This window comes from Sinocyclocheilus rhinocerous, unplaced genomic scaffold, assembly GCF_001515625.1.
Source record: "Sinocyclocheilus rhinocerous isolate Xijiao unplaced genomic scaffold, SAMN03320098_v1.1 scaffold1182, whole genome shotgun sequence".
In the NCBI taxonomy this organism is placed as follows: domain Eukaryota; kingdom Metazoa; phylum Chordata; class Actinopteri; order Cypriniformes; family Cyprinidae; genus Sinocyclocheilus; species Sinocyclocheilus rhinocerous.
The window spans coordinates 847,981-860,291 of NW_015624203.1; the positions used below are offsets into that span (position 1 = coordinate 847,981).

The 12,311-nt window shown below is 36.3% G+C and overlaps 1 protein-coding gene and 1 long non-coding RNA gene across 4 annotated transcripts in view; one reads left to right on the forward strand and one right to left on the reverse strand.

Annotated features, from left to right (window-relative positions):
• Positions 1–4,227, forward strand: part of LOC107738974 (uncharacterized) — a 24,121-nt gene extending 19,894 nt beyond the window's left edge. Inside the window, exons 2-3 of the long non-coding RNA XR_001639950.1 lie at positions 42–47; positions 4,217–4,227. This is a non-coding gene — a long non-coding RNA (uncharacterized LOC107738974). The remainder of the gene's footprint in view (positions 1–41; positions 48–4,216) is intronic.
• The window catches only part of lepr (leptin receptor), a 33,784-nt gene extending 22,984 nt beyond the window's left edge, over positions 1–10,800 (reverse strand). For 2 of the 3 annotated variants that reach the window (XM_016550895.1, XM_016550888.1), the window contains exons 1-6: positions 10,566–10,800; positions 7,396–7,448; positions 6,296–6,348; positions 4,484–4,657; positions 3,168–3,285; positions 2,593–2,774 (exon numbers count right to left, since the gene is read on the reverse strand). In XM_016550895.1, the coding sequence (XP_016406381.1) occupies positions 2,593–2,774; positions 3,168–3,285; positions 4,484–4,657; positions 6,296–6,348; positions 7,396–7,397 (529 nt within the window). In that variant the 5' untranslated portion in view covers positions 7,398–7,448; positions 10,566–10,800. Of the gene's footprint in view, positions 1–2,592; positions 2,775–3,167; positions 3,286–4,462; positions 4,658–6,295; positions 6,349–7,395; positions 7,449–10,565 lie in introns of those variants that run through there. The other variant, XM_016550904.1, reaches the window with a different exon arrangement.
• Between the last annotated feature and the right edge of the window lie 1,511 nt (positions 10,801–12,311).

Consider the following 12,311-nt stretch of genomic DNA (forward strand, 5'->3'; position numbering starts at 1 on the left):
TTAGCCAATCACAACACACTGGGCTAGCTAACCAATCAGAGCCCATCGTATTTCTGAGGGAGGGGCTTCATAAAAGCAGGAAATTGATCAGCGCGTTTCTCAAAGAAGGGACAGAGCGGTGTGGAATAAAGGTAAATGATGTGAAAAATAATGCGTTTTTTAAAAAACGAAGCATTAACACATGTTAGACTGCACCCCATTAACACAATCAAGCCTAGAAAAAAAACACTGAACCACCCCTTTAAGTCTTTTTGCTTACAAAAAAGGTTTGCAAGACCTCAGAAGACTTGTAATATAGTGAAAGAGTCACATGAAGTACTTTTATGTTGTTTTTATAGTGCTTCTTTGTCCTTTCTGGAGTTTGACAACTGCTGGTTTGGATATTTCACTAAACGTTTGCTCACTAATCTCATTAAAATGTTACGAAATGTTGCTTTGTTAAACAATCTTGTAGTAACTGTACAATGACAATAAAGAGCTTGACTTAAGGTTTGGACCTGGTAAGTCATTTAACCATGCCATTGTGAAATTCCATTTCAATCCACTGCCCAGAAAAACACTTGAGAGACAGATGTGTATTCTTCAGCCTCCGGTCCCAAAGAACAAACACACACTAATAAAACACCTGGGGCAAGTTCAAGCTCAAACCGGTGTGCACCGTTTTGCTACGGCTTCTGGTTTGAACGACATGTTTCCTGGAAACAGTGTGCAACGGTGTGCAACGGGGTTTGAGATGCGTTTTCTCTTGTTTGGTGGGTGTGTCAAACATGTCAGCCCAATCAGCAGCAACATGTATGTAAACCACACGGTATTAAAGAGACAGCTCGCACAATGTAATTAACATCAAAATAAATTCACAAGAGCAAGTATATTGTTTGCACATGTTTATTTACATTAAAGGCAAAATAACTGAAATAATAAGGGCACAAGTATAGATCTGGAACTTCTTCAAGTCTGTCTAAATATCATTTAGTAACTGCAATGTCTTCTGGTCCATATCCTTTCCTTAAGAAGGTGTGCTAAATACTGATTAATGTAACATAAAAATACTATACATATTTATATATTTTGCTATTGTATTATGGAGTGACACTTTAATAAACTTTTCTATACCCCTCTGATTATATAATGGTAAATATTACAATATCATAGCACAACAAAAGTGATCAGCAATAAAAGTAAGCCTAATACTCACAATTAAAATAATAAGGTCATATAGATCATAACACAGTCTCGGAGGTAAGAAGTGGATTATCCTTCACCTGAAATGTTTGTCTTTTCATCCTGAAATGCGAGGCAAATGTTGGATCACAATAATTAGGAACCACAGTTTCCACAAATCCCTTCACTCGATTGGGATGTTCTCTTTTATTCTGGACGGCAAGGGCAGTGACTGTACCATCGAGCGTATTTTGCAGTATTAAACACATATTTATACCGATTTCATCAGGCTCCGAAAATTCTTCAAAAAGAACACAAAGATTGGCCTTCTCAGCTGCCATAGTTGCAACTCTTGCGTCATCAGAACAGGGTGTTCAACGCATCACCGTTTCCGTTTAAAAAACGTTTTGCACCGTTTTTGTCGGGGCTGAACGCAGCCCTGTTGCCCTGGCACCAGTCTCCATGAACTCACGCTTTTAACGCATTTCATAGTAACAATTAGGCTACAGTCATGGATTTACAGGTGACTGTGAAGATTAATTTTAGTTCGTAAAATATTTTCAAAACCTTTTTTCACAAAAAAAACGTTGTAATAAAATAACATGCTACAAGCTCAGGGCTCTACAGTGCGACCATTTCAGTCGCATTTGCGACTCAAAACTACTGCGTGCGACTATGAAAAAATATTTAGGAGCACCAGTGCGACTGACCAGATCTTCATATTTGTGATTGTGATCGCTGAGGGGAGCTTCAAAGGTTTCTACGTGTTTTTGCAGCGTTGAGTAATGTATCACAGACATATCTCATGAATCCTTTCATAAGCAAAGTGTAGTGATTAGAAGGTGCTCCTAAATTTTTGACTGTGCTCCTACATTTTTTTAAAGAAAAATAAGCGTAGAGCCCTGAAGCTGTATGATCAGTCATTCGGTCACTTACGCAAATGTATTACTCTAACATTTTACGCTGATGTAGTGAATGAAGGAAACTCACTTACAATTATCAGAAACAATGTGTAAAATGTTTGGCCATTTCTACTTGAGTTATCAAACAAAATAAACGACAGTTTAAATCAATCATGAACAAAAAATTTAGCAGTTTTCCCTAAGACAGGTTTGTGTTATGAGGCCATGTTTAAGACCTATACATAAAAAACAGGAAGTAACTAAATCTGCAGTACATTTTGCTCAGCACAATTTGCTCAGGAAACTCAGCACATGGGCAAACATGGACAGGAATGAAGGAAACGAAATAGCTGGTTTCACTCTGATAACATAAGATCAAAATCAGCATTATTCGCAGAACTGTTCAGGAACTCGCTTATTGTTCGCTTACAATCAGCCGAAGCTAAGAACGACAGATAGAACAATAGACAGAACAACAGAACGATAGAAAGGGTAGAATGATAGATAGAATGATTGAATGAGATCTTACGCAGATGATGTGTGCTGACTTGCATCTTGGGTGACAGTGCAGTAGTCTCATTCAAAAATATGCTGATGGTCAATGAGACAGTTGCGTCATTGCCATGAAGAGAAATGGAGCACATGGCAGTTTCTTCCCCGGCACACTGAGCAGCATGGTTTGTTTCATCTGAAAGTGCATTCATCTGTACACTAAAAAGAAAATTATATATAAAATAATTAATACAACTGAAAATCCATAACATTAGATTAAGCCTCTAAGGAACTCATGCAAACAAAAATATTTATCATATTAGTGCCTTAAGTTTGGGATCGACACAGGCTAATCTTTATCACAGGGGAAATAATCACAAAGTTAGCATCTGTATATACAGTGAAGAAAAAAGTAAATAATATTAATTAAATAATTACGATAATTTAAAAGTTGACCATTAATAATAGAGTCATAGAGTCTGGATGTATTACATCGTCTGCATAATCCCCCCCACATACACTCTTAATTTGTCCTGAATCCAATTTAAGCACGAATGGGAGCAGCGGCCAATCAGCAGTCTGTGGAAAGCAGAATAAAAACAGAGGACTCACACTAATTGAGGTCTAACGGTGAGCAGACTTGCAGCGGCTGCTGCTGTGTGGCTCTTTGCATTACAAATCAAATTTGTCCGTTCACCTTCAAGCCAGCACAGGATGTCCAAACAGTTTCCTGAAAAGAGATTGCATTCCCATGTTAGCTTCTTTCATCACAGTCTATCGCAGTTAGAAGCCTCTAGAAATAACATGCAAATTTTTCCTGTCAGGACACAGCCTCATTACATAGTGTGCAAATAACATGAAAGATACATACACGATGCTTTGAATCAACATAAAACATCAATTATTCATAGTCTAGTTGAAATTCTGTCAGGATAGTTTTTAAGTTTTAAACTTGCACTATCACAGGAGTCAATGTAGATGGGGAAATGTTTTTTTTTTCCTTTAAGTTTAATGAATGCTTTATGATGTTAGGGAAAAATAAGCATCCACCTCTGAGTATTTGTATTGATTCCTTTTCTGTTTTTGCAGAGCCACTTCACTTTAATAGGATTGCAAACCTTAACTTATTTTCCACTTAAATGCTATAAATGTATCTATAGAATTTAATTATTGGCCTACCGCAGAGAAGAGAATGTAATGAGAATTGATTAGCATGTGTAATGGCACCCATCTACTTGTCTGGAGAGGTCAATTCTCTCAGTCTCTCTGTAGCTAAGACCTCTGATGCAAATATAAATTAAACTGCTTTTTGAGACCTTAAAATGGCAAGGATAACTCATAAATTGCCTTTCATTTATTTTGGACACTACCGTTCAAAAGTTTGGATTTTTCAGAAACCATCACTCCAGTCTTCAGTGTCACATGATCCTTCAGAAATCATTCTAATATGCTGATTTGGTGCTCAAAAAACATTTCAATTTTTATCAATATTGAACAGCTGTGCTGCTTAATTTTTTATTTTTTTTTGGGAAACCGTAATACTACTTCTTTTTTTTTTTTTACTACTTTTTCTTTTTACATTTCATTCAATGTATTGATAATTTCTTCGGTTTAAAAGTCATAATGTAAACAAACATATCGCATTTACTGTCAAAATGCAGATGAAGACGTTTACATGTGAAGAAAATCAATTGCATTTTATAGCCCTTCACTGATAAAAGGACATTTACTATTATCAGCTTAATTATGAAAATCAACAATAATGTGACTAACAACAACGTTTTTAACCAATATTACTGTCAACATTTTATAAACATGAAAAAAAACAGTACTTTAAATAATCTTTCTTCAATCCAAAAATGTCCTTCTGAAAGCAATGATTGTAATATCACACAGATTGATTTTACCAGAAAGGGTGGGTTATTTACTTGAGAATTCTGGTATTGTAGAATTTAGTAGGCGACACTGCCCTACAGGTGGGTGTTCAGAAAGACCACCGTCAAGTGTCTGAGCAAAGGGCAGCTCACAACATAGCAGAGCCTTCCACTTCAGGTCTTCATAAACACCTCCCCTGCCATCAGAAAGACTCAAAGCAGCAAGACCTGGAACACGAGGATCTCAATGTGAGTGACACTCATTTGCAATACTATTCAAACTGAACCAACAGTGGGAAAAAAATTAATCTCAGAGGACACACAGACCTTATGTATAAAAGAAAAATCTATTGACAAAATCAATTCTCAGAAGTGCTCAGAATTGAACATTCATCTGAAAGCTACTCAAGGGCGACACAACTGTGTAGGACTGCAACATAAGCAAGCCATCATATATTTCCAAAAAAAGATTTAATACTTTTGAGTTAAAAAGTGTGTACTTAAAGTCTTAACATTTCAATATCTTTTGAAATAATGAGTACAATTAATTTATTAAATGTAGTGTTTTAACTTTCTGCACCACTAGTGTTACTACATGGAATTGCACAAATAATGACTATTTTCAAACAAGTTTCCCAAACATCTATCTTTCATTGGTCAGTTCGACAGATGACCCCACCCCCAAATAAATGCCAATGGTTGCATTACTGTTTTATTGTGTCAGGCTGATCAGGATGATCAAACAGAGCAATAGTGACACAGTATTTACATTTTATGTCAAATGGCATCCTCACAGCTGTCCCTGCATATTAAGCTAGGATAAATATTTTGACATCAAAATACATATACATACATTTCTGGCTGACTCTGATAAGATGATACATTTTTATTTTATTTATTTATTTATTTGTGTGTGTGTGTGTGTGTGTGTGTGTGTGTGCGCATGTATATTATATGTGAGATATTACTATTTTCCTAAATAAATTAACTAAAAATTTAAAATAAAATAAATCAATAATTTCAAATGCTCAAAGTGAATTTAGGCATCACAACAATATAACTTATGCTTCAATATGGAAAAATGGATATTCATTTTGAGATTTTCCAAAGATTAGAGCAATGTTATCAAATTATTATTGTTTTTACAGAGTAACTTTAAGTTATTGTGTTAAAACGTTAGATGATGGAAAACGTTACCTAAATGTAAATAGATGAAATGCATATTTAATTATGTTAATTATACATAATTAAATTATACACAGTTAATTATGTTATATAAACACTGATCAATACTGATAATTTTTTTTTAACTCCCCAATGCCATCCAATAATCAATATGGCGCTGATATATCGTCCATCCCTATCCATTTAAATAATTTCATTAATATCCATGTTAATTTAATATCATCGAAAGCGAACAACACATATCACCTTCAGTTACCAACTGCACTACTGTTACCCTAAAGGCCTATGGCCCTTTCTCATCTGTACATCTGTCTATATGTGAGGCCCCTAGGTGACCATTAAAAGTTTATAGTCTGATTCATGATGTGGGTGTAATCACCTCCCTCCTATACCCCTTACTTTCAATCTACCTCTCTCTCTCTCACTACCTCTCTGTCTTCTTCTATCTCTCTGTCCATTCATCAGCCTCCTGCACTCTGTGCGTTCAACCATAACCCACACTAATGCATCTCTGAGGTGGGCAGAGGGACTGCTGACAGCTGGTGGGTGACCAGCACGCTACAGTATGTAAGTCTTTGCCTCGACAGCAAATAGGAAATGTAAAACAATGAAAAGATGCTAGATACAGAATTTGAATGAAAACAGGAAGTGTAATTTTAGCTTAGTGCAACAACGACTCACCTTGTGAAATGGTAATGAAATTCACAAGAAGCGCAAGCATGATAAACAGAGTCCTGCGGGAAAGAGAGGACATCTGTAAAATAATTCAGTATGGATATGACGCACTATCATCTTCCACACAGGAATGGTCTAATCTTTAAGCTCAAACAGTATGACAGCATTTAGTTTACTCATTATATAATATGACAGAGCCCCATTCCAACTGTTTGATTACCCACATTCTTTAAAACATCTTCTTTTATGTTACAGGTTTGAACAACTTGAGGGTGAGTAAATTATGACAATTTTCATTTTTGGGTAAACTCTCCCTTTAATTGTAGTTCACGAGTTCGCCTGCCCATCCAGTCCTGATGGTTAATGGTAAACGAACTCGGCTTGCTGTCCTTGATAGAAGCTCGAACCCGAGGCTCGGCTTGAGCTCCAAGTTCAACCCCTCCATTGCAGTAATAAATAGAGAAGGAGATGGAGTGCTGGAAGAACTGTCACTGGGACGGCGCAATGACTGCTGTTTATATAGACTCATAGTGATGATTGACAGGACTGAATGATTAGGCTCCTCCCGAATCTACATTTAGAGCTTCATTTGAGGACAAAGCTAAATTAACACACACAATTAAACATCCAATATCACATGATAAATATCCAATATCACCTGATACTGATAAATGCAAAAATCTGTAATATCACCAAATAAACAATAATGTACCGATATATTGTGCATCCCATAGCCTATTTTCTATTTTCAGTAGAACATTTTAAGTCAGATTGCTTAAAACCAAGCAGCATGCCTCTACCCATCAAGCTACATAGTTTGGAAAATATTTAGAAAAGGTAATTAGAAGAATGTGTCATCAAACTCCATCTCATGAAGAACATTTGCCTTCCATAACATTTCAAGAAATGGGCAATATTGTGCAATACTGTGCAATATTACTTGGCTAGTTTTATATATTCCACAACAAAATTACTCACAGAAATACAAATTCCCTCTCATTAACAGTTCATTAACCACTTTGAAATGGGTAATCAATGATATAAAGCAAGTCAAATGAAGCATTCTAAAATCCAAGCCCTAATCAAATCTAATTAGAGATACTTACATTATTTCATATGATTGTGAGCATAATTTCTCTTCTTGATGGAGTGATGGAATCTGCAATGAGATAGACAATAAGAGAGGAATGGCCTCTGTGTGGGAAGATGAAATTTGATTTGAACTAAAACACTGAAGAATAAGAAGAACGCAGGAATAGTTTTACTCTTAAGGGATGGAGAAGTCATTCCTGAGTCACTTAATGGAAAATAAAGCAGGCAAAAGATTTTGGCACACATTAAACATATGAAGCAGTAATATGACACCGGCTTCAGAGTGAATTACTCTGCTCTGACTATATTTGCTTTTAATGATGAGATAAGTCACCTTTCTTGTACAAGACAATAACGAGCATGACTGCTTCCCACATTTCCGTATCCTCTGTTCCTGGATGTACTGAAATGCTAAGTTAAATTAACAAAGTGCAAGACCGTTTTGATTGTGTGCCTGTGCAAACATGTTAACGGCAGCAACACCCATGTTTAGAATTTCCTGGCATTTTATTCTGAGAAATATTGTGAAATCTAAAACCTGTTTTGCCACAATGCTGCAATGATTGGTCAGAACACAAGTGACCTAGTGAACTAAGTAAATACATTAAAAAATATATAAAAACCAATACTTCATAACCTGCCTTGCATTCAGCAAATAAAACACTATACAGGCCCCATAATGCAATGCTTTCCACACCATCTGTTAGAGCCACCTGGAGTTGCTGCTGAACCAAACATGATATAAGATAATAACATAACATAAAAACAGGTCGGACATGATTATGCAGGGAGACAAGGCAAGTGGCCATTCACTTCAGTAAAGCCTTTTTTTCCAGGAAGGCTCTTGTGAACATTTCATATATTCATGTAAATCCCCTATCAAATATCAAAACAACTTTGATGATTTTCAATTTTGTGTCAACAACATAAAACCAAAAGCTCACCAAAATGAATATTAACTCGGGCAGAATACTAGATACTACATCTCAAAGCTGATATAGGCCTACTCAATGTGAAAACTGTAATATTGTGAAGCCACTCAATGGAAAACAGAGTCCAGATGTTCTGGGATAGGTTTTATGTTTAACCTACATGTGAATTAAATGGTGCAGAAATGGGCAAAAAAAAAAGAATGTTAACCCCTAAATGACCAATTTCAAATGACACAATGGTGATAGTTAAAGCCCTTAAGGGGTTTGAACCTAAAATCTTTCAGTTACAAGCCCAGATCTTTAAACATTTTTAGTTACAATGATTTTTAACAAGAAGATTAAGAATTGATTGATGTATCAGAGCTAATAAGCTACTGGAATCCTCTTCTCATTTACTACATTGTCAAATATGTGATGCCACATCCAAAAGATATCCTCTAATTGATTCGGTTCCTTTCAAAAAACTGGTTCAAAAAATAAAATCACACATAGGTTAAACATAAAATCTATCCCAGAACATCTGGACTCTGTTTTCCATTGAGTGGCTTCCCTACATCACAGTTTCCCTCCTCACTGTAATAGTCAAAGCAAGCAACACATTGAGTGCATCAGCTTTGAGATGTTCTAGTATTCGGCCCGAGTTTATATTCATTTTGGTGTGCATTTGTTTTTATGTTGTTGACACAAAATTGAAGCATTATGAATAATATAATCAAATTAAAAAATGTATTTTCACTAAGATCTATGGTCCGCAAGCCGGTATAGTATTCTCTCATAACAAGCCATGGTAGTAGCAAACTTGTTCTGTCATATTTCTAATAACTAATTGCATTATATTATAATACAGTATATTAAAAATATTATTAACTGATAAACATAACATTTTGGTATATTGTATTAAACCATTCATTTTAATAATAAGTTCCAGAAGCTTTAAATAGCTTTAGTGTAAAGGTGGTTCGTACAATATTCTTTTGTCCTGTCCTGTAACACTTCCTCAAGATTTAATTTTGTGCTTGCTTTTCTCACAATTTCCATACACTGTGCTGCACCGGAAGTTCTGAGGCCACTGAGGCTGAATGTGGAAGTGATCGTGCATAATCGATCACATAATGCTGATGACTTCGACTAAAGCATATTTTACAGTAGGTCTGTCTTTAAAGGTTTATAAGTTATCATAAAAAATCGATTGGAGAAAATTAATGGGATTTTTACTTCCAGGACCAACTGTTGCATTCTATTTAGAGATTGTCATAATTGCATCATCATGTAGTTGCTGACATCCCAGAGTGGTAATAAACACTCCAAAAAAGTCAAATGTATGTTACTGTTAATTAGCCTATGGATTGTCCACTAGTAATAGTTGTCCACCATAATTAAAAAAAAAAAACATTCTAATCAATAAAACGTAGCCAATTAATTAGAATGTTTTTTGTAATTTCTTGTACCATTTCAGTTTTTTTTTTCATTAAATATATTCATAACCTAATTATAATTAATTATAATTAATTTGCAGAAAATAATGTATTTACATTCAACCGTATTAAAATAAATTTTTATCTATAATTTGTTTCGTATGGGTTGATAAAACTGCCATACAATGAAGCTGTGAGCATATTTATGTAACTTTTCTTTGTAACTTTTCCCCCCAACAGTTAAATCCTCAGTTCACTCCTCATGCTCTGACTAGCTCATTCAGCCCTTCTGTTCATTATGATCGGACATGTCCGAAAGAGATGAAGCTCAGTTCAATGAGTCGGTTCAGAGAATAGTTGACTCACGAACTGCTCGGATAGATTTGTAAACCGGTTCAAAAGATTCACTAAAAGTTTCAACTCAAAAGAACGATACGTTCACGAATTGCACATCGCTAATGGCCACGAAAACGCTGGCATTGCTCCAGAGTTCAGACATAAAGGAGGAAGCCCCAAGATAATGAATTATACTGCCACTGATATTCAGCTACTAAGCAAAACCACAACATGAATATTGTTCATTAGACTGGAAGAACATTACCAGTGAACATGAGACTGTTTGGATAAGCACGCACAAAACAGGTCACTAAACTACAAAAGGTGAGTAACGTAAAGAAATAGGAAACAAATAAAAAGGTCTTCCTTGTTTTTTGATTAAAAGATCTTGAGCGCGATTAAGTGGCTTGCTGAAGTGACGGAGAGTTTTACCGCTATTACTGCCGCCTGAGATCATCCGCTTGAACTCACACAGTGTGAAATATGTGCAGAATGTCTCACCTGAGGTGATACGCACTTCTGGCTGTCCGTGAGTCCTACTTCGCTTAAAAATGAGGAAGAAGCTCCAGATCCAGAGTTAAGCTCTTCCTCCTGTAATGAGGAATGTCTGTAGTCGGTTCTGCAGACTAGAAGAAGCGTGTGACTTTGCGAATGTTTCCAGAGCTCGGCATCCTGCACTCCGCTGCTGCTGTGAGTTTCCCGGCGGAGGGAGGGGCAAGCACCGTCTACGGAGCGTATTGCGTCACACCATAATCATCTTCATTGTTTAATTTTTGGCAAGGGAAAGAAAGTCTGCAACATTTGTTTTATTTAACAACGTACACACCTTCCTAGAGGAAATGTTTGAATACTTCTTTATTCTACTCTATTCCAGTGAAATTTACTCAACTAGTCTAAATATATTCTGGTACTGCCCGTGCTGTTGAGCAAGTGTTTAATGTTAAATTGTTTATTTTCAATCGTAAGCGCTTAAGAACAAGCTACATAAGAAAAAAAACGAATATCTTTAAGCTGACATTTCTCACAAATATTGATAAAGTGGTAGGCTATTTTTAACAATTATATACTGAAGTTATTGTTTCAACATATCTATAAAGAGTAATAATTGAATATAACTGAATAATGAGTAATCGGTAATTGAATAAAATGAACTTACTGTATCACTTGCACTGTTGCAGTTTAGCGACATTACGTCATCCGCATGATCTCAACATGCTGTCATCACCTAAGTGAGCGCGAGGAGGCTCCCACGTGACGTGCTTCACTCGTCTATGCAGATCTTGCATGGGATCAATGTAATAATAACCACACACTGTGGTCAAATGAAATTTACTCCACAACTGTTTTTCGCTGTAAAACTAATAGCTACTTAATCCATATTTCACTTATGAAAACATATTTATTAATACTTAGATCCTATCACTTATTATAGCTTTTCATAAGCAAATATATTTGATTAAATCAATATATAGGTATATAATTAAACCTAAATATTATAGCAGTGTTAAAGCATTTATTCATCTCGACCTTGACATCTATTAGACCTTAGATGATGATGAAGCTATAAGCGATTTTCGGTTACATAAAATACTCGCAAACATTTGAGTCACATGTCTGAAGGCAGATACAAACACCAAAGCAGTCCAGAAGATAACAATGATGCTCAGAGGCTCAAATGTTTATCAACCTTTATCAGCCTTTTACAGGCTCATATACACATAATGCTGCTACAGCCTGTGCTCACAATAGCCATTTAAATGCATGACATGCACTATGTGGCCCCTCCCATGCTGTGATCTAGACCAAGAACACTATGTTCCCTCTCATAGGCTCACTTCCATGCTGCGATGACGTCATCGCTTTGGGGAACACCTTCGGTGTGACGAATGTCTGAAGCCCTTATACCATCACGCCAATTCATTGGCCAAATAGTGCTTAGCACCGCCCCCAAAGCGCACGTAGGTGATATATAGCGTGCTGGCGCTATTTTCATCAGATTTAATTTCCTTCAGGAAGCGAATCATCTGTCGCCCGTAGGAAAGCGTTACATGAGACGGTCGCTTGGGGTAACGCATGCGAGCCGAGGTTCTTAGAAGGTTAGTCAACGGAGTTCTCTCCTTTTCTCTCGCTCTCTCCAGGCCATGTGCAAGCGCTCGAAGAGTGCTACGGGGATCCCGTGGTCTTCGTCAATGATAATTTGCGGCCTACCCCGGAAGCTCGCGATGCGATGTCTTTCGGTTGTATGCC